The sequence below is a fragment of the Amblyomma mixtum genome, chromosome 3, assembly GCF_055824585.1.
Source record: "Amblyomma mixtum isolate Tamu chromosome 3, ASM5582458v1, whole genome shotgun sequence".
In the NCBI taxonomy this organism is placed as follows: Eukaryota; Metazoa; Arthropoda; class Arachnida; order Ixodida; family Ixodidae; genus Amblyomma; species Amblyomma mixtum.
Window position 1 is genome coordinate 314,414,632 of NC_143014.1, and position 22,882 is coordinate 314,437,513.

A 22,882-nucleotide genomic window follows, 5' to 3' on the forward strand; every position below is an offset into this window, starting at 1 on the left:
ATTCGTTTCAAGAACCTGCTTCTTTTTTCTTCTAGTTTACATTTCTTCGCCTCTTTTGCTTCTATACTTCAAGCTTCTCTTACAAGACGGAACTACTTCCCTTGTGAAGCGATCAGTGTACTCGCAATTTACGTCAGTCAGAATTTTAAAGGCACGGACACACTGGCGGCAAAGCGCGCGCGGCACGCCGCTTGCCGCGAAACCTGCCGCGGCGGCGGGTTGATCTGCCGCGCAGCAAATGGGCCGAGGAGCCATTTCGGCGGCATGCCGCGTGCTGCGGAGCGGGGTGACCAATGAGGGGCGCCCGGCTTTGTCACCTGGGGAGCGTCTGTGTCGCCACCTCTTGGCTCCTACTGAAGTTAGATGCCAGCGGCGGCGGCGGTGCCGCGCGCGCTCCTTCAGAATCGCGGACCCCGACCGGTTTGTCACGAAGGGAGCTTTGCGCGGCGGCGACTCTTTGCCGCCGAGTGTGGCCATCCCTTTCGCGGCGGGGGTGGCGCCGCCAGCAGCGTGCCCCGCATTTTGCCGCTAGTGTGTTCGTACCTTAAGGCGGAAGCCTTTAATGTCTCATCGTTGTAAGCAGCAGTTGTCGACAGAAATGTCACGCTTTTCAATTGGTCGAAACGGTCGTGACGTCAGAGTGCGCGAATTTCAAACGGGGCCAATTGTACTTTGGCTAGTAACCATGCAGCCAATTGAAGGGGTCGTATAGTGTTGCTCCAAGTGGGACGGAGCTTAGTTAATTGCTTAATTACTCCATTAACCTAATTAACTTTTCTAGTCAGGTCATATAAATAAATAAAACTGAGTGGGAAATTGGTGGAGCTCGGGAATCGAACCCCGGTCTTCGGCGTGCGAGAGAGCATGCCATCCACTCCGCCATGCCAGCTCGATGGTTTGGAATGAACAAAAGCGCGCCTAGTGAATATGGTGTCTTCACCCAGTCTCATCCTCCTCCCTTCCCTTCCGGCGAGGTTTAGGTGTGCACGAGATATGAGAGACAAATACATTTCCTTTCCTCAAAAATCAATTTACCGACGTGCGAGGCGTACAACCGAATGGGCGATGGCGTTCTATGGACTCCCTGGCAGTGTTGCAAGACGCTGTCGCGTTCCACTCTTAGAGGCGAAGCTTAACATCTTAACCACACATCCGTGACCACACTTTAGGTCAAGAAAGTGACCTCCTGAATTCTGACGGGTGTCCACCGAGATATGTGAGACAGTTACTGCGGAATTTCCTTTCCTCAAATACAATTTTCATTTTCTTCATTACGGGCCCTCTGTCTTATTTCACTCCTACTTCCTCCCTTCCTCTACGGTGTGGTTCAGGTGTCCACCGAGATGACAGAATTACTGCGCCATTTCCTTTCCTCAAAAAGCATTGCGTTCAAAGGGCAAGGCATCGCGCCGAACGGGTGGCGGCGTTCCGTGGACTCCGTAGCAGCGCTACAAAACGCTGTCGCGTTCCACCCCTAAAGGCGAAGCTTAAGCATCATTAATTAGCAGTTAATTAGTATCCAGACATCAATAAGTAATTAACCATTAATTACTGATTTGTCATCAGTTAGTAATTAATACTCAATTATATGTGACACCACCAGTGCCAAAGAAGGAGTCAAAGTGGTGCGGAAAACGCTTTCGCCTCTACGCACTTTAGACAGTCAAAGTGCCCCCTGAATTTCCCTTTAGTGATGTCGTAAAAGAAATCAGCCGGGCGGAATTATGTAGTGCGGCCCTTCATTTATACTTCGCATTGATGATTTGTTGGTCTGAGCAGACCACGATTCATTGTTTCGATTGTCCAGGTAGCCAGGTGAGATGTCTTATGAGCAGAAGTCAGATTCCAAACATAGGCATTGGCTGCGAGACCGCAGATTATACGTACCGTAATCGTGAATGCGCACTTTGCGATATCTATAAATGCGGAAGTCATTGATTAGAAGAAAACGGACATCATATGACAATTTTCGGGCATCCGCGTTCATTCCCCGCGTACTTCAGCATTTTTCCTTCCCTTGATTAGAGTTGCCTCAGCACGCAGTACACCCGATGCACTCGTGAATGATATGCATGCACGTATACAACGGTACGGAAAAAGATGGCGACGTTCAATGACTTTCAAGTTTTAAGTATTCGAACGAAAGTTCTGATATGTATTATCCAGTTAGGAAAGGTCAGCGGACCCCGCACAACCAACTCATGCGATAAACGAGGCTAGCCCGGCAAGAAAAATATTTCCCGCAGTTACATAGTTAGCAAATATTCATCTAATTAAGTAGCTGCCAATTATTCGTCTTATCTGATCTAAAAATCTAATCAGGCTAGGCGACGGCAGACAGATGCATGTGTACTGCATAGCGGCTTGACAAACATTTTACTTGGGGAAACATGAAGTACACGAAGTGTTTGATGATTTGTTCTTAAACTTCGTTAGCTAACCGCATGCTCTAAGCGATGATATAATGGACAGACAGCTAAGCTAAGGTAACCGCTAGTCCTTAAGGGAAACGGAGTGGCAAGAGAAGGCAAGCGTAGCAGGGGGTGGCAGAAAGTTACGTGGGCGGATGAGATTTAGAAATTAGCGGGAATGCGGTGGCCGCAACTGGCGAAGGACAGGGTTAATTGGAGAGACATGAGAGAGGCCTTTGCCCTGCAGTGGGCTTACTCAGGCTGATGATGATGACGACTGACATCCGCATTCCATCAAAGATTCATGGAAGTTGCTGAGACGTTCCTGAGATGGGAATACAAGAGACAAAATGTTTAATTCTAAATGAACAAAACGGTTGTAAACACAAAGCGCAGCCTGGAAATGCTGTGGAAATTTTAACGCGAAAAGTTCAGAGGAAACGACGGATTTAGCAGTTAACTTCGATTTATGAAAGATGGTCTATAAAAGACGTTTTTTTTGTACCTGTGATCAACTTTCATGTTTTTTCGACAAGTTGCACTTTGAAGCAAGGAAGAGCGTACGTTGAACGACATTATATTCGCAGTCTCCACTTTATTGGTATCGACATTACACAGAAGGCGGAGCATCTGGCTGTCCACGTAAGAACCGAAGCACCTGATGCGCTGTGTCTACTGCTAAAATAATGCGAATTAATAAGAGCATGCAGCTGGAGCTGCAAAGGTCTGCACAAAATCATGCACAAAAATACCGTATGTCCGCCGTACATTAAACAGTTACCTCACGCTTGTCCGCAAAAAGTGGATAGTCATTTCTGCGGTGAGGCATGTGCCACTATTAAGCATCGTCATCACCTGCGCATATTAATGAAGAACTCACTCCCCGTGTCCGCACATGTGCTCCTTGAGGCTCTCAGTGCTTGAACCCACGAATGAACATAGAGTACAGTTAAAGAACCCTGCTCTCATATGCGTACGCATGTGACGTTTTAAATGGTCTTTCCTATTCGACCAATAAGGGCACACTTCACATTTGTAGGGTTTTTCACCTGTGTGCGTACGCTTGTGCCGAGTGAGTGAACTATTTGTAGGTGCAGTAAAAAGGCAGTTTTCGCACTTGTAGGGCTTTTCACCTGTGTGCGTACGCGTGTGCTGAGCCAGCGTTTCCTTTAAAGCCGCAGCATAAGGGCACCTTTCGCACTTGTAGGGTTTTTCACCTGTGTGCGTACGCTTGTGCTTAGCCAGCGTTTCCTTTGAAGCCGCTGCATAAGGGCACCTGTCGCACATGTATGGTTTTTCACCTGTGTGTTTACGCTTGTGTAGAAGTAGCTTGCTAGGTGAGGGAGCTGAAAAACGGCACTGGTCGCACTTGTGTGGTTTTCTCTCAGTGTGAGAGGAGGCCATATGCATTTCAGGTTTGCAGGGCGCCTCAAACACCGCTGGGCACAGGGGATATTTAAATTTTTTCTCAGTCGTGTGCAATTCGATGTGACTCGCAGCGTCGGGAAAATTCATAGAAGTGTACGGGAAGAACATGTACCTCAACTCCTCTTCTGTTGGCTCAAGGTTCTGATACCGAACAGAATTTTCTTCACTCGTAGCCAGCGATGGCCACAAGTCCTCCCAGTTTGTATTGGCCACATTCCCGAGCTCCGAGGTCAACGTCGATGGCAGAACAGAATTCATGGGAAGGTGCTCGGGACTGGATACTGCCTCTGAAATTAAAGTTGTTAACCAGTGTATATTAGGGAAAATCGGATATTTTCGTACCTACTCGTGCAGTGGTTCAAGAACGCCATAACATTTGGCTCATTGCACTGAAACAAACTTATGCCGTCTAACATACGGTACACGTACATAATGAGAAAATACACCCAGTTGACGGTTAATCAGACTATCCGAAGAATTTTCAAGCGAGGAGTTTGACTCTTAAGCCACAGTGTGCGAATAGTCGTTGATTCAATTCGTGTTGCCTGAATTGAAAATGTACCTCAATAGCACACAGAAGTGGACTGCCTTTTTATTTATTTAGTCACTTATTGAAAATACCCTTAAAGGCCACCTTTTGTGTGTACTACGTAAGGGGGGGTAGGCAATAGAAATGACACTTACAATGTGACATGAAAAAAACCCACAATAAAACAAATTATTATACGCAGTCATGCAACTAAATATCATATACGAACAAGAAAGATCCCGGGTGGAATAACAACAACAGGTGAATTACTAAATCTAAATACATAGAGTAACATGCGCATCGTAGCATATGGGATGGCAAAGGTTGACACTACTAGAACTGTCGCTGTTGGTAGATGGTACCCAAAGCGGAAATCAATTCTTGAAATTTAAATGTGCTAAATTTGTTAGCGTTATTGGATGGTAAGCGGTTGCATTCAATGATCCTGCGTGGTATGAATGATTTTGCAAAAAGGGATGTGCGGCATGGCATGCGCTTTACGTTAAAAGGATGATGGCGGCGGGGAAAATTGGCGGCAGGTTCCTGAAAGAAATCTTGACACAGCCATGGGTAATGATAAAGTTTATGAAAAAGTTAAAGACGGGCAAGTTAACGGCGGAAAGCAAGTTTCTTTAATTGCGCGCGCACATATAAAGCTTTCAAAACCAGTTTGTGCGTAAAGTAACCACCGTATCGCGGTGGCATCTGATGTTTGCGCACTCTGTCTAGCTTTAGGCTTTATATATGGCCATCACTGCGTTATCCAGTGATGAGCATAGATGCAGCTAGCTATGGACAGAAAAATGATATGTGTAACGCTAAGAGATCGGAAACGGCAGGATTGGGTGAGGGAATAAACGTGGGTTAATGACATCCTAGCCAAAATCAAGAGGAAGAAATGGGTTCATTTTTGAAACAGTGCAACAAAGACAGGACGTGGAAACTGAGGGGTAAAGACAAACAGGCGGTAACTAACAACTGGGTTTATAGAAAAAAACACACAAACACACAAAAAAACACACTTTCCGAAGGGGAGATTGGGTATCTGGCGTCCCATGTTGCATGAGTTGACTATAGTGGCGATTAATCTTTCCTAACTCTGCCTATATATTTGTGTGTTTTTTTTTCAATAAACCCAGTTGTTAGTCAGCGCCTGTTTGCCTTTACCCATCAGTTTCCACGTCCTGTCTTTGTTTGGGCTGTTTCAAAAATCTATACGTACCAACTTGCCCAAATTTCTGCTTTACTAAATAGGAAGTAATGGGCTTTGGCTGGCCATGTAATGCGGCGGCAATTTAACCGCTGGTCCTTAAGTGTAACGAAGTGGATTCCAAGAGAAGGCAGGCGTGGCAGGTGGCGGCAGAAAGTTAGGTGGGCGGATGAGATCAAGAAATATGCGGGGATATGGTGGGTGCAGTTGGCGAAGGACAGGGTTAATGGGGAGACATGACAGAGGCCTTTGCCCTGTAGTGGGCGTGGTCGTGCTGATGATTATTATTACAACGCCCTAACCTTATTTTCTGGCCACTCTTTGAATTTACACCATACACTGGATGAAATGTTTCGAAGCACATAAGTTTCGTATTGTTTGATGAGGTTTATGTCCCAGTGGGACTCAAGTTATGGGGAACCCCGTAGTGAAGGGCTATGGATAAGTTCGACCACGTGGGGCTGATTAACGTGCACTGACATCACGCAGCCCTACGGTCTGTAGCATTCCTCGTCCATCGAAATGCGACCAACACCGCCGTGATCGAAGCCGCTGCCGAGCACCGTAACTACCGTGCAAGCGCGGTCGCGCAATTATAAGGAAGGCACTTGCATTTAATTCTAATTAAACACTCCATAATTCAGATTGCCACTTTCCAAATTACTATTGTACCTGGGCAGAACAACATGTCTAAGAACATCACACAAAACTAAGTGACGTCCGAAATTCGTATGAAATGCGACGAATATACAAGCACAAAAATGAAAAAAAAAATTAAGAGTCCAGGTCCCCTCCCCCATGAAAGGAAATGTGCACACTAACGATATGAGTAAGAGCCAGAAAATACAGTGTACGACTGGTTATAAGAACTATGCAAATTATCACCAATAATGGACGGTGAAGCAAACAAGGAAGCGTGCATAAAGAATACGCGTTATTTTGTCTGAGTTTTAAAATATATGTGAAGTAATATTGGTTTGGTTAATTGGGGTTTAACGTCCCAAAGAGACTGAGGCTATCAGAGACGCCGTAGTGAATGGGTTCCGGAAATTTCGACCACCTGGGGTTCTTTAACGTGCACTGACATCGCACAGCACATGGGCCTCTAGAATTCAGTGTTCAAAAAATGCAGCCGCCGTGGCCGGGATCGAACCCGCGTCTTTCGGGTCAGCAGCCGAGCGCCGTAACCACTGAGCCACCGCGGCGGGGAAGTTATTTTGGTGTTAACCAGTGAATGGAATAGAAGCTAAAGGGCAAGCGTATGTTTTCTGCATAAACAGGTCAGTTGCAGTTAAAGTATTTGCACAACATCATCCTAAGAAAAAAAGGCTCTCAAGTTTGCGTTTTGTCCACAATTGCAGGCCTCATCTTCTTGAACATGTGTCTCAATGAATGACGGAAGTGCGAGTGGTGCGGCTGGTTGAACTTAACTCGGTTGACGTACATGCCCGATCTCTAATTAGTTTCCGCTAAACTACGATATGCCTAGAGAAGTTATAATATCCATGACCGCAATTTCTCGTGAGGTTATAAATATTCTTGAGACTTTTATATAAAACATTGAAGGCTCCGCACTAAAGCACATCCAGCAGGGCGAAATTCACAGCTAATATTTTGTGCAATATCAGAGATCAGTATTCACGGCTGAGAATGTTGAGTGTGGCAAGGAACCCACTATAGACCCCTGAGAAACGAAATGACAGATGGTGCAGCTCTCGGAAATGTGATTAGAAAAAGAGTTTCTAAGCTCGATGTTTCTGTAAATATGCTTCTAAACACTGCTAAAAATTAAGCTACTAAAAACACTCCGCATACACGTGGTTCCGTTGCTTACAAGAAAGCGCTACCGCACGTCTTCTGCGGCCACAACTCTGTCCGCCAGCCATGAACGAGCGAGAGAAAATGCGCTAGTTTTCCGCCATCCTTCGGTCTACAGAATTTCGCAGAGCACGGTTACTAATGTTTGTTTTTTCGCCTTACTGATTTACTGGTGTACTGTTGTAATTTTCTTTGTGCTCTAGACTTTCTCGAGTACTGCACTGTGTGTGTCGCTCTGTTTTGCACAATTGTGAATGATTTGTAATATATTTGAATCTTCTCTCTGCTGTAAAAAGAGCTGTCCAGTGAACCTTTCTTTGAGTGTGACCATTCTTCAGGCAGCAAACGGTGAACGCGACCTCCCCTCGCCACTCCTCCTCACCATTTGTCACTTCGTTGAGGTCATATTCCAACTGAAAGTCCATGACACTTCCTGTTAGGTCCTATGTGGCTAGCTATCCCGGTCTAATGGAAGCTGGTTAAGTACACCACCCGTGCGTATGGTGAAAATCCGCGATGACCTTTCGTCTTCTGCATGTGCCCTGTGAACACCTACAGAGAATGAAAATAGAATATTAAGAAAAAGAGAATTTTTGCGAAGTACACTTGGCGCGAAATGTTTACGCGTCACACGAGAGGCCGAAAAACATTTTCTCACGTTGCGTGCGAGACAGCGTGCAAAGCACTTGGCCGTGCTCCCGTGTTTATGCCTCAGCTTACGGCTCCGAGTCCTGCTTATACGGGATAGTTCAGATAAAATCACATATTTCGGGCCTGGCGTTTTGTAACCCCGGTAGTACTTAGTCACAAAAAGACGAACCAAGCCGATTTCATGAAAATAACCTTCTCTTCACTTAAAGGACAACCATGGGACACCCGCAATCGTAGCAGAAAAGCTGTCGATGTACTTTTGATCGTGTGTGGATGGGCTGCAAAGGAAGAGCGTAATTGTTGAAAGGCAAAGCCCTCGTCTTTGTAGGCAAAATAGAAGCGTGCGTTTAGAAACAACGAGATAGTGACGTCTCTTTGAAAGCAGCTACGTGGGACTCGAGTACGCTAGCCCGGAACGCACCCAACCGATGCAAACGCCATTAGTCTGTCACATGTAGCGTGCCCATTATCCAGTCTCTCAAGGTTGCGCTTGTGGTGAATCGCAGCATAGAACTATTTTCAGAGAACGAAAATGATTCTTATCATGGATATAACAACAAAAATAAGCAAGAAATTGTTAAGCCCTCCCATCGAGGATCCCCACCCGCTACGCTGGAGCTGATCGAGTCCCTTTCCGCCATTACTGGTCTCTTTGAAAATGCTGATAAGCTTCAGTATTTGTTTAGAGCCAGATTTTTTTTTTGCGCATTTGCTACAGCGGTCGTTTTCACACAGAGATGAACTTTGGGCAGGTCATATACTCCCCTCTCCGAGGCACCCTCGTAAGGAACTCCTGTTCGGGTGTCTTAATGCATAAACATTAATAAAATTCATGTCTCGTTGTGTATACTTCCTAGTCAGCTTGTCTCGGAAAAGCAATACTTTTATAAAGGGATTAAGGATTCGACAACGGGAGATAAAAATAACTAGCAGGAGCTTATAAGAGCTCCTCTAGAGTGCGCTTCATAACATTGCCGGCGACGTTTCCGACCATGTCCCAACTAAGTCAGTCACTTCGTCTTGATCTGAAATCAGATGTAATAACTCGATTCCATTCCAACAACTGATACGATGCATTTTTGTTGAACGGTGCCGAAAACTTTCAATCTAATTTCAGAATTGGAAACTAAAATGAAATGCATTTTATTTGTTGGAGACATTAATGCAAGGATGGATGTATTCTGAATAAGCTCATGGGGAACAAATTAACTTTCCTCATAGTGCTTCGCCACATTATGTTCCCTACGATGCGCTCAGCCACATTATTGGCTTCCAAGAAGTATACCTCGTCTAAGGATATTTTTGGAGATAACAATAGGGTTGGAAATATAGTGCCTCCAAGGATCAACCATCATTCCTTCAGGTACCAATGGCAAAGAAACGGTAACCTGCACTAATGTCTCGTATAAATATGGTAAGCGATGAAGAGGCGAAGTGCTGCCGTTATTTCCCTTGTATTCACAGAGTTCCCACTCTCAGATTTACGATGGCACCCTTAAAAGAATTAAATGTCATCATACACTGACAACTGCCGGCATACTGAGACATACCTACTCAGAAATACGAGCAGGTGATTCGGTATAATTTTCTACGCAGACGAGCTCTCCCCGCCTGATCCGCTGCAGGGCACGGAATAGAACTGCACTGGAACAGTGTGCGTACCACTACGTGGATTATCTTGCGCAGGGGATTATCTGGAAGGATAAAAAAATTAGTGAAACCAAGGCGACAGAAAAAGCGGCATCAAAAAAATCGGGTTAGCAAAAAACTATAAAATGATATATTTCATCGTCACACCCGCATTGAAAGGCGTAGAGGCGAAAAATTTACGGGACTTAAAGTATGCGGAAGGATTCCAGCTTGCACGAAGATTCATCCTGGTCGTATGAAAGAAGCTTGCGCAGAATCATAGGTAGCTTAGTTTTTATGTTACTGCGCGACGATACACGTTGAGCGACAGAATAACCTATCCTGAGGGGATAATTTTGACGCATGGTAGGAGGCTTGAAATACAGATCAGATGAAGAAACTTTTATCCTCGCAGAAATTATCCCGGCACGACGCCATAACCTGTGCGCGTGGGCGACTCTGCGACGCTCGTTTCAGGCAGAAGGGGCATCTGTGTGGATGTGAATTTTGTTTGTGTCGCAGAGGTGCTTATCACCAGATACTTTTATAGCTGTTGTTCATCGCCAGTGCTGATTATGTGCTTCGGTCATCCGAGGGGTTTAGGTTCTTGTATTAATTCTTGTCTTACATATTTTAAAATTTTTTTATCTTGGTTTAGTTCATTTGTCTATCGTACAGCAACCTCAAGTTTTTATTTGGGTTTTTATCTTGTTGACACGTGCTGAATTGCCTGCCGCATGCTTACCGAGTAAGAAGTGTTTTTCGACCAAGCTTCAGTTGCCAGTGCGCTCTTGTCCTGTCCGTTTTCGATGTGTTTTGCGTGTTTGCTGGGCGCCATTTTTAGATGTATCGCCAGTTACAATCTCTGGTTCGCAGAAACCACAGTAAAGGAGGTTAGGGCTCAGTTGAATTCGGCTCTCTTGAGGCGTCTGGGAACAGTCGTGGCCCAGGGTTCTATCAGCGAGCGAGCTTCAGACCTCAGGGTAGTCGTCGCCTTCTTTTACAACCGAAACGACGCGTGGCTGCCATGCTACGCTACTGATAATTTGATATCCGTCACTGCCCATATACCTGATATTCGAGGCCAATCGGCTGGGCAGCCTGATAATCAGTAGGGTAGTTAGAAGCACTTGAAGACTTCCAATTGTCTTAAAAACTTTTGCGCATAAAGCAACACAAGGCAGCAACGATTGCGGGAACGGGCGGAGATCGCCGGGACAATTGCGACAAGTGTGGAACTACTCATTTCATTTCCCAAATATCGATTTCATTTCAGATCGTGCAAAAGTCGACTGCTGTGTGCTCTAACATTACAGTGGCGTACAGAGCCTAAGCGATGTTTCTCACCGCCATAAAGTCAGTACGTTTTAGACATCATGCACGCGCGGCGGCGATGTTTCTTCAGTCCCTCAGCCCCTTATCAAACAACCGTACCGCATCTCGCCATTGCCCTGAAAATGACGGCGTGCATTGGCAGCACAAGAATCTCGTCTATGGCTGTCCTGCCAATATAACTGTAGCACATGCCACACGCGTAGTAGCAAAAAGATTCGGTTGCTGATAACGTCTTAAAGCACGCATCCCGTACCTGTGCCTGCTCCGATCACGGCGGCATAGTCGATAGTGGCATGCTTCACCACTGTGGGCGTGTTGGGTTAGATGATCACCCAGAAAAATCGAAACCGATTCTCCAGCTTAAGGGTTGCGTGGCAATTAGCAAATGCGCATTTTCTGGCGAAACAACGTCTTCAATAACTATTGAAGCCGTGCATAAAGTGCTAAGAAAAAATAATTAAACTCCCGCCACTGCTACCGTGATATCACAGCAACTGCAGAACGGCGGCAGAATGAAAACCACGTGAAAAAAGAAAATCTCCGAAAATGATGGTGAAGAGATGGCAACAACTACAAAAAAAAGCACGAGAGGGCTTTTTTCAACATCGCATAACAATGACTTCAAAGAAGTACCTCGAGAGGCCTGTCATAATGACATGCTCTCGAGCCAGACAATTCTTCAGACGCTTGAGCTATTATCTTCTGCAACAGGGAATCAAGAGGCATAAATTTACTTGAAGCGGAGGTGGCTTCCACCGCTTTATGCAGCCTTTCGCAGCAGGGGATATTGAAAGAAATTCGTAACTGCGGATGCAATTTCACCGCAGAGCAGTACGAAACAACTTCAATGTATTCGGATGCGAGTGTAACGCAAACAAGGCGAAGCAAGCGAACTCTGAAGAGCTGAGGTACTCACGCTCGGTATCCTTGAGCTTTGGTCCTTGTTGTTTGATTTCACCTGGTCGTTCAACATGAAGCAAGGGCTTCACGACGTGTCAAAACTGCGCGAGTGCGTAATGGCTATAGTCCGGCTAGCACGGCTGCAAAAGCGAACCTGTTCGACAGCGCCACCCTCCTGGCACTGCAAATGACCACGCCCACGCTGCTTTGCATTTCATGTGACGCCACCAAGTGGGATCCACGTGAACTTAAAGGCGGGGAACCGTGTAGGCCAACCTTGATAGCACTTTTTCCGGAGATCCCTATAAGGCCCATTTCTAAAAATGCAGGAGACCAATTGGTTCAGAACTCTGAGATTAGTTGCATGTCATGTGGTTAGCAAAGTTAGCTTCCATGCTGATACCTCGATTCCGTTCAAAAAGCAGTTGCCAGCAGCACTAGCATTGGAACTAATGGTGAACTGCAACTTGAAATTGGGTGGCCAAAGGGCCACGCTGTAAGTTCGCTGAACGAAAAAGCCTGATGGCTTGCACTTTTTACAAAAAAAAAACAAACTCATTTAAGATAAAATGCTTTTGTTAGGATAAGTCAAGTGTTTGATAAAATCGATATTTTTTGTCTGGAATATTATAGAAAACAGATTACCGGGCCCTGTTAATCAACGGACTGTATACTGATAGCCTGAATATGCCGGTCTTCTTTTCATACCTGCGGTATTTTATCGCTATATCATGTATAGGGGTCGGCACAAGTGCAGACAGTTCCTTTCGTTGATGAAATGCGCTGCTTGTCATTCTTTCGTCCAACAAGGATATTCTTTCAGTGCAGTGCTAGGCACGATACTTAGAAAAAAAAGCTGCGTTCAATACCGACACTCGACGCGCTGAGGAATAGAATTGTGACGTAGATATTTTATTTAAAAGCGCAATCGATTTCTGATGGAGCTACAAGAAAGCGTATCATGGATTCTTCTAAACATTATTGAAGTCACCAATATTAACTTTTGTTCGAATACCATTACCTAAGTTAGGACCCTTCGCTGTAAGAACCTGAATGCGTAATAATAAATTTGAAGCTGTTTATAATGCTTTTTGTTTGTTAGTACACAATTTAGTCTGTTGTCTCTCCCTTTGCCCGGCCCAACCTGGTACAAACTCCATACACTTTGGAAAGCCAGTTATTTCCCAAGCACTCTGAGAGACGTTCAAAGCTGAACATTCTGCATTAGAAGCTAGAAGCAAAGCAGGAAAAATATAAGGGATTCTAGATTTTATTGCAGTGAAGGAACCTTAATAATCTGTATTTTTATATTACCTTTTCTTAACGGCCGCCGCGGTGGCTCAGCGGTTATGGTGCTCGGCTGCTGACCCGAAAGACGCGGGTTCAATCCCGGCCGCGGCGGCTAGAATTTCTTTGGAGGAGAAATTCTAGAGGCCCGTGTACTGTGCGATGTCAGTGCACGTTAAAGAACCCCAGGTGGTCGAAATTTCCGGAGCCCTCCACTACGGCGTCTCTCATAGCCTTAGTCGCTTTGGGACGTTAAACCCCATAAACCAAACCAAACCTTTGGAGGAGAAATTCTAGAGGCCCGTGTACTGTGCGATTTCAGTGCACGTTAAAAGAACCCCAGGTGGTCGAAATTTCCGGAGCCCTCCACTACGGCGTCTCTCATAGCCTTAGTCGCTTTGGGACGTTAAACCCCATAAACCAAACCAAACCTTTTCTTAACGGTATTAGAATGCGCTCAAACCGCTGTTCCGGAAGAACCATGCGATGCGGCCGGGCTGAAAGCGAAGCAGATAAATAGACCGTCTGTACAGGAGCAGTCGAGCAGGTTGATGTGTTGAGTTTCATGACAGCGCATTTTCCTGATATTTAGACTAAACTATTGCCTCGTCGGATCGATGACCTTGGCGATATAGTAAGCAAGTGAAAGTTTCACTAGCGCCTCTTGAGAACGGCTTGTTGGAACAGCTTGCTTCTCCAAACGGCAGGTATGCGTCAGCTATGGCATTTGACGATACTGCCGATGATGACCCCTTTGAACCGTGCGTAGAAGAGTGCGTGAACTTTATCGTGCTCATAAGTGAAACAACACATGTTCTGTATGCTCCTGAGCATTACGGTGGAAGTATAATTTCTATTGGCAACGAACGCCACTCGAAATAGGGGTGAAGAGGTATTCTTTCTACCACAATGCTGGGCCTGTATCCTCGTTCCTTCTGTCACAGAGGGCGGAGATGGAAAATGTATGCTTCGTCTATCTACCAGACAACGAACGCAGGGAGACAGCCTTCGCATCGTCTCTCCATAGTTGTACTCGATAGCTTTTTGTTAGTGTGCTACCTCTTTTACGAGCGATGCCGGTCGGAAATCTGGCTTACAGCCACCTCGAAATTTGCGACACAGTGTGCTTTTAGGATTGAGTATCATTAAAATATAGGAAACACACAAAATGTATTTTTTAAACCAATAGTCCAATGCTTCCATTTTTGGCAAGCGATAGGTAATACAGATGAAAAAAATTAGCAAAACGATAGTATCGAAGCTACATGTGGCTTGGATACTGCCTATGACTGCGTGTGCGTCATTTCCTCTGGGTACACAATATACTAGCGCGGTTTTTTATGCGCGGCCTTCTCTCGTCGCTGTCTGTTTCCCGCAGCAACTTCGCCATGTTGCTGTCCCGTGTAAAAATGTTCCCAGTTATCGCCGGATGCGTTTAACTTTTACGAATGGTGTAAGAAAGGCACTGTCAATAGGCTTTTTCTGGAAAGGGTGGTTCGACATGCACTCTGAATTGCTTGTTGGTGTAGCTTTAGTAGTTGTCATTTCAGAATTCCTGTACCTCTCAGTAAAGATAGGCCGAATGTGTGAACGTTAGCGCCTGCATTGCCGTCCAGTCTTTGCGTATCTTGGTGATTCTAAAAATGCTCCCATCTAAATGGAAGCGCATTGAAAATTCTTGTATTCCGATACCCCATGCGTTGCACATAATGTGTGACACATAACCACTCCTTCCTTGCCCTGTAATCAGTCAGGCCTTAAAGCGGTTTGCTATACTGCGCCAGAACCTGCAAAGTGCTGTGGTTAATTTCTCGCAATGCCTATAGCGGCGAAACTGCAATATCTCCTTGCCCTAAACTTACCAACGAGTGCCTAAGCATGAATGTTTCGTCGCATTGCCGACCGTCCTCTCTCAGCTGGAGTGGTGTCGACTCCTTTGCGGAAAGCTATTATCTCAATATCAGGAAGTAAGGATCATGCATTGATCGGTGAAGGAACCCGTAGTATTCCCTTTTTTCCTCCGCACGCCATGTAGAACTCACACACCCGGGCTTTTCCGCAAAGGTGGGGCTGAGATACTCAGCAAAACCTGAAAATACCACGGGTCAAGTGGAAGATGTAAAAATACCCTCAAAGCTTTGAATGACCGGAAAATCCAGGGTTTGATTGATTTATTTTCATTTCAAACAATCGTTTCAGAGGAATGACTGCACTAATATCTGAATCCCAAGCTAAAAGGTAGTTGAGATCCATGCAATTCAGTTCTTGCAATAGTGAATCGCAGCTGTAACAAATATCATTTATAAACATATCGATGAATAAGGCTTACGCATTATAATAGTAGTAGTTGTAAGTGGTTTTGTTAAACATGTTAAATGGCAGGTAAAAGATTGTTGCTCGCGTCGGCATCTGCCATCGCTGCTGGAAGCACCTGAGCTGGAACAGCGGAAATAAAGGATAGGAGGCAGTGTGTAGAAGAGAAATGAAAGAGTTGAGGGGATAGTAGAAAGGACAGGGGGAGAGGCACACTGGCAATAAATCTATTTACATATTAACATAATTACATATATACAGGTCGCACGCGCGTGAAGGCCTTGCAGAGCATAGTACAAACACACGCGCACGACACAAAGCACAAACCCGCCGGAGTGGGGGCGTCCAGCTCTTCATCGTCCAAGGTAGCACAGGGGAGCGTTCAGTCACTGCACGTAGCTACCTGGCGAATAGTCAATTGAAATATTGTTTTGCAAGTACACACCTATGTAGACGGTAAAGGTATACACTTAAAAACAACAAACAAAAACAAAATGACATTCAGAACACAACAGTGTGAACTGAGAGAAAAGAAAACACATCTTTCTGGTTTATAATGATGTTGCATTGGTCTCTGAGTAGGAATATGTGGACAAATACTGGCAGTCCGCGAAAGTAGATTCCTAATATTCATATCCATTCAGCTAATTTAGTACGCTCATTTAAATGATGAGGCACGTGACACCCGTCAGTAGCTGCACAGTCAATGCGCGTTTCACGCACCACTATTGCAATATGGGCTAGTTAAGGCTGCCACTGTTTAAACCACAGAAATAAGCATGTACAGTGGTGAGCAGCCTTGTCTAGAGCGTTTGAGCAGTGCGCATTTGGTAACGAAAACCGAAATTAGAGAGCAGCCCCTCATAACAGAGCAAAATTTTCGTGCCTGCTTTGTTTACGAGGCTATCTTGCGCTACTTCCGTGCAAGCGTTGCAGCTGGACCCTAGAGGCTGCCACAAAATCTGGATTTGTTTGCAAGGAAGTACACCTCCCGAGCGCTCTAGACAAGGCTGCTCACCACTGTACAGCCTTTGTCAAAAATATACAGCGGAAACGGTTTGATTCCAAGCCGTGTGGCGAGGCTCTTTCGCAATATGGATAGGCCTAAACATTATATCGTTGAGGACTTAAATTCCTCCTGCCTTCAAGAGATTAGGTTCCGTGAGTATGAAAGAGGAGCCGCGCTGAAGAGCTCAGAAGCAGACCCTTTGGACTATATACCTTTTACAGACTGTACATGCTTATTCATGTGCTCCGCAGTCTGTGCACTGCACAGCAGCGTTTCATTTGTTGCTCTTACAAGACCACAATTCTTTGTTTTGTTTGTCCAGGTAGCCAGGTGCAAAATGTGTGCAGAAGTTAGGTTCCAAACAAAGGCATTGGCTGCGAGCCCGCGGAATAGACGTGCCATGATTTTGAATGCACAATTTGCGACACCTATATATATCTGCGATATCTGATTACAAAAAATAGGGCATCGGTTGACAATTTTCAGGAATCCGTGTTTGCTTCCCGCGTACTTGTCGAGTATTTTTTTCTCTCCCTTCCTTTTCTAAATTAAAGTCGCCTCAGCACGCAGTGCACCTGACGCATTCGTGAATGATACGCATGAATGCATGCGGCAGTATAGAAAAAGGTGGCAATACTCAACGATCTTCAAGTTTTCAGCAGTCTAGAAAGAGTTTTCCATAAATTACGCCTGTATGGCAAGAAAGATATTTAGCGCTGCGATATAGTTAGGATTTCTTGCTCGAATTAAGGAGTTGCCATTTATTCGTCTTATTTATCGAAGAATCATACCAGGTTCGGCGGCGGCTGAAAGATGCATGTCGACTGCGTAGCGGCTTGCCAAACGCTATATTCGGTTCAACATGAGGTGTCTGAAATGTTTGTTGATTTGACCTCAAACTTCGTTGGCTTACCGCATGCGCTACCCGATGATATACTGGCTATACCGTGGAAATTGCTCGACGGTTAGCGATTGAAATCCACATTTTATCAAAGATTCAAGGAAGTTGCTAACATGTTCCTGAAATGGGAATGGAATAGGCAAAATGTTTAACTGTAACTGAGAAGCCCCGTTGTAAATCCATGTAGCGCAGGTCGAGTATGTCGCGGCAATTTTAACGCGGCAAGTAAAAGTATGGCAACGAATTTGCCATTTAAATAAGACTAAAATACCGTCTCCAAACAAATGGTTCGGCGTATCACCGATGTTGTTTATTAGCTTTAGTCAACTTTCATGTTTTTGGACAAGTTGCACTTTGAAGCAAGATAGAGCTTATGCTGAATGACCGTGGTATCCGCAGTCTCTACTTTGCTGGTATCAACTTCACCAACAAGGCACACCACGTGACTCTTTACGTAAAAACCGAAGCACTTAATGCGTTGCGTCTACTGCTAAAATAACGCTAATTAATAATAACATGCAACAGTAAGCGGTGAAGGTTAATTACTCCACACTGCAAACGGCTATACAAAAATTCAGTACAAAAATACCGAGTGTCCGCCATACATTAAACATAATAGCTCGCACTTGTCCTCAAAAAGTGGATAATTATTTCTTTGGAGAAACATGGGCCACTATTAGGCATCGTCATCACATGCGCATGTTTCTGAAGAATTCACTCCCCGTGTCCGGACATGTGCTCTTTGAGGCTCTCAGTGCTTGAACCCACGAATGTACACAGAGTAGAGTTGAAGACCTCTGCACTGATATGCGTACGAATGTGACGGTCTAAGTTCCCTTTTTGATTCGCCCAATAAGGGCACACTTCACATCTGTAGGGTTTTTCGCGTGTGTGTGTACGCTTGTGCCGAACCAAGTTGTCATTTGTATTCGCTGCATAAGGGCACTTGTCGCACTTGTGTGGTTTTTCACCTGCGTGCGTACGCTTGTGTCGAAGTAGCTGTTTAGGTGAGGCAGCTGAATAATGGCTCTTGTCGCACTTGTGTGGTTTTTCCTCTGTGTGGCAGGAGGTCATATGCATTTCAGGTTTGCAGGGCGCCTCCGACACCGCTGGGCACGGGGAGCATTTAAATGTTTTCTCAGTCGCGTGCAATTCGATGTGACTCACAACTTCGGCAAAATTCGGTGAAGTGTACGGGCAGAAGATGCACCTGAGCTCCTCTTCTGTTGGCTCAAGGTGCAGATACCGAACAGATTTTTATTCACTCGTAGCCAGCGATGGCCCCATGTCCGCCTAATTTGTATTGGCCACATTTCCGAGCTCAGAGGTCGACGTCGATGGTGGAAAAGAATTCAGGGGAAGGTGCTCGGGACTGGATACTGCCTCTGAAATCAAAGTTGATAACAAGTGTACTTTAGGGAAAATCGGATATTTTCGTACCTACTCGTTCGGCAAAGTTCGTGCAATCGTTCAAGGATGCCATACCTTTGGCTCATTGCACTGACAAACTGATGCTAACGAAAACAAGGTACATGTATATACTGAGAAAATACACCACATTGACAACTAATGAAACAAAAAGAAGAGTTTTCAAGCGAGGACTTTGAACCTCAAGTCGTATTGTGCGGACGATGTAATTTGTGCTGCTTGGGTTGCAAATGAAGCTCGATAGAACTCGGAAGTGGCCAGTGTTTTTCGCCCGGTTGTGCGTAAAGTAACCACGATAGCGCTGCAGGATCTGATGTTTGCGCAGTCTGTGTAGCTTTAGGTTGTTTACATATGCCCATCACTGCGTTGTCCAGTGATGGGCATATATGCAGCTAGCTATGAACAGAAAAATTATAGGTGTAACGTTAAGAGATCAGAAGCGCGCGGAGTGGGTGAAAGAACAAACGTGAGTCAATGACATCCTAGTCGAAATCAAGAGGAAGAAATGGGCTTGGGCAGGGCATGTAACGCGAAGACAAGGCAACCGCTGGTCCTTAAGAGTAGCGGAGTGGATTAGGAAACAAAGAAAGAGTAGAAGGGGGCGGCAGAAAGTTAGGTGGGCGGATGAGATAAAGAAGTTTTCGGGGATACAGTGGCCGCAACTGGCAAAGGACAGGGTTAATTGGGGAGACATGGCAGAGGCCTTTGCCCTGGATAGGGCGTAGTCAGGCTGATGATGATGATGGTCATTACAACGCCCTCACCCTATTTTCTGGCGCCGCCGCGGTGGCTCAGCGGTTATGGTGCTCGGCTGCTGACCCGAAAGACGCGGGTTCGATCCCGGCTGCGGCGGCTAGAATTTCTTTGGAGGAGAAATTCTAGAGGCCCGTGTACTGTGCGATGTCAGTGCACGTTAAAGAACCCCAGGTGGTCGAAATTTCCGGAGCCCTCCACTACGGCGTCTCTCATAGCCTTAGTCGCTTTGGGACGTTAAACCACATAAAACTAAACTAAACTATTTTCTGGCCACTCTTTAAATGTAGACCAGTACACTGGTTGATCGTTTCGAAGTACATGTTTCGTTTTGTTTGATGAAGCTTACATCGCGACGCAACTCAAGTTATGAGGGACGCCGTAGTGAAGGTCTGCGGATAAGTTCGATCACCGGGGCTTATTAACGTGAGCTGACATCGCGCAGCCCTACGGTCTGTGCCTCAGTAATGCATGTTGACGGGCTAGTCGATTTTGAATCTTGAAATTTTGGAAAAACCGTCCGTTCTCTCCTCGTCTCTTTTTGTGCCCTTGTGAAGTCATTTGCGCCTAGGTGGGTTTTTCCCAACTTTCAAGCTACGGTCTGTAGTCCCAGCCAACCTCTGTAACTACTGTGCAACCACAGCGGTGCACTTATAAGGAAAGTACTTGCACTTCATTCTGAATAAACACATCATAAAACAGGTTGCCACTTACAAAATCAGTATTGTACCTAAGCAGATATGTATGTCTAAGTGCTTCCCACAAAACTAACTGACGTCTGAAATTTGTATGAAATGCGACGAATATACAAGGACAGCAAAAAAAGGCCCCCTCCGCCATAAAAGCGATGTGCACACTCACAATGTGAGTAAGAGGCCGAAAGTACAGTATAGGAGTGGATATATAAACCACAGAAATTATCACCACTCATGCAAGGAGAAGCAAAGAAGGAAGCCTACACAAAGAATATTCGTGATTTGTTTAGGTTCTAAAATGTGTGCGAAGTTCATTTTGGTGTTATCCAGTGAATGGTATACAAGCTAAAGGGCAAGCGTATGTTTTCTGCGTGAACAGGCCAGCTGCCTTTAAAGCATTTACACAACATCATCCTGAGAAAAAAGTGCTCTCAAGTTTGCGTTTTGTCCACAAATGCAGGCCTCAGCTTCGTGAACATGTCCCGATGGACGATGGACGCGCAAATGGTGCGGCTGGTTGAACTTAACTGGGTGAACGTAAATACTCGATCTCTAATTAATTTTCGCTAAACTAGGATATGCCCAGAGAAGATATATTATCCATGACCGGAATTTCTCGTGAGGTTATAAATATTCTTGAGACTTTTTTATAAAACACTGAAGGCACCGCACAAAAGCACATCCAGCAGGGCGAAATTCACAGCTAATATTTTGTGCAATATCAGAGATCAGTATTCACGGCTGAGAATGTTGAGTGTGGCAAGGAACCCACTATTGATAGACCCCTGAAAAACGAAAAGAAAAGAAGATGCAACTTTCGAAAATGTAATTAGAAAAAGAGTTTCTAAGCTCGATGTTTCTGTAAATATGCTACTAAACACTGCTAAAAATGAAGCTACTAAAAAAACTCCGCATACACGTCTGAACTCCGCATACACGTAGTTCGGTTGCTTGCAAGAAAGCGCTACCGCACGGCTTCTGCGGCCGCAACTCTGTCCGCCAGCCACGAACGAGCGAGAGAAAATGCGCTAGTCTTCCGCGATCTTTCGGTCGTCAGAATTTCGCAGAGCATGGTTACTAATATTTGTTTTTGTTTCTTCGCCTCACTGATTTACTGGTGTACTGTTGTAATATCTTTGTGCTCTAGACTTTCTTGTGTACTGCACTGTGTGCGTCACTAAGTTTTGCAGAATTGTGAATAATTTGTAATATATTTTAATCTTGTCTATACTGTAAGAAGTGATGCCCAGTGAACCTTTCTTTGAGTGTGAGCATTCTCCAGGCTGCAAACGGTGAACGTGATCTCCCCTCGCCACTCCTCCTCACCATTTCTCACTTCGTCGAGGTCGTATTCCGACCGAAAGTCCATAACACATCCTGTGAGGACCTATGTGGGTAGCTGTTCCGGTTTGATGGCAGCCGGTTAAGTGCACCACCCGTGCGTATGGCGAAAATCCGCGATGACCTTTTGTCTTGAGCTTACGCCCCATGAACACCTGCAGGGAATGAAAATGGAATATTTTGAAAAAGAGAATTTTTGCGATGTACACTTGGCGCCAAATGTTTACGCGGCACGCGGGAGGCCGAAAAACATTTTCTCGCGTTGCTTGCGAGAGTGTGCAAAGCACGTGGTCGTGTTCACGAGATTACATCTCAGCGTACTGTTTCGATACGAGCTTTAACGCGATTTGAGGTATCCTCTTTTTCGGGTCTGATGTACCCATAACTTTGTGACAGCGGGAGTACTTAGTCACAAGAAGACAAACCAGACCGATGTAAGCCAATAACTTTCTCTTCTATTGAAGCCCAACCATGGGTCTACCGCAACCGTCGCAGAGTAGCTCTCTTTGTATTTGTAGTCATGTAAGGAAAGGCTGCAAAGCGAGCGCATCCTTCTCATGCAGGAAAGCCCTCATCTCTGTAGCTAACATTAAAAACGCTCCTTTGAGAGCACAATGTGTGGCACCTCTTTGAAAGCAGCCACGGCGGAACTCTTGCCAAGACCGTTCCAGTCAAGGAACGTATCCAAAAGATGTAAACACCGTCAACTTCTTGGATGTGGTCTCCACATTTTGCAGTCTTCCACAGTTGCACTTGTGGTGAATCGAACTAAAGAACTATTTCCAGAGAGCAGAAGAGAGGCTAATCAATGATATGCCAACAGAGACAAGGAAGAAAAAGTTATGCGCTCGCATCGAGGATTCCCACCCGCTATGCTGGAACTTATCGAGTCTTTGGCCACCATCACTGTCGTGCTCTTTCAGAAAGCTGGAAAGTTGGTTGGTTTAGAGGCCAATTTTTCCTTTTGGATTTGTTACAGTTGCCGTTTTCACACCCAGATATACTTTCGGCAGGCAAGGAACTGCCCACTCCAAGAAACCCACCATGGCACTCCTGTTCGAATGTCTCACTGCATATACATACAATAAAAATCATGTCTTGCTGTATATACTTAACACTGACGCTTATCTCGGGGCAGCAGGTCTTTCGTAGAGGCATTAAGGATGAGATAGTGGCGAATAAAAATAAATAATAGGAGCTTATAACAACCTGCTCTCTCCTCAAGTAGTCTTCCTAAAACTGCC

At 45.3% G+C, this 22,882-nt stretch overlaps 1 protein-coding gene across 1 annotated transcript; it reads right to left on the reverse strand.

Annotated features, from left to right (window-relative positions):
* Window positions 1–2,667: 2,667 nt before the first annotated feature.
* LOC149355661 (uncharacterized) lies at window positions 2,668–7,821 on the reverse strand. Its single transcript, XM_089576155.1, has 3 exons — window positions 7,779–7,821; window positions 3,438–4,126; window positions 2,668–2,736 (listed from the first exon to the last, which is right to left on the reverse strand). Exons 1-3 carry the CDS (start codon window positions 7,819–7,821, stop codon window positions 2,668–2,670), a joined length of 801 nt encoding a protein of 266 aa, XP_089432281.1.
* Between the last annotated feature and the right edge of the window lie 15,061 nt (window positions 7,822–22,882).

Excerpts from the sequence above, each read along its gene's own strand:
- LOC149355661 (XM_089576155.1), bottom strand. The coding sequence starts at position 7,821 with ATGGACTTTCAGTTGGAATATGACCTCAACGAAGTGACAAATG. Across the intron at positions 4,127-7,778 it reads CCTCAACGAAGTGACAAATG|AGGCAGTATCCAGTCCCGAG; the intron begins GTGAGGAGGAGT and ends CTTTAATTTCAG. Across the intron at positions 2,737-3,437 it reads AAAAACCCTACAAATGTGAA|GAACGTCTCAGCAACTTCCA; the intron begins GTGTGCCCTTAT and ends TTCCCATCTCAG.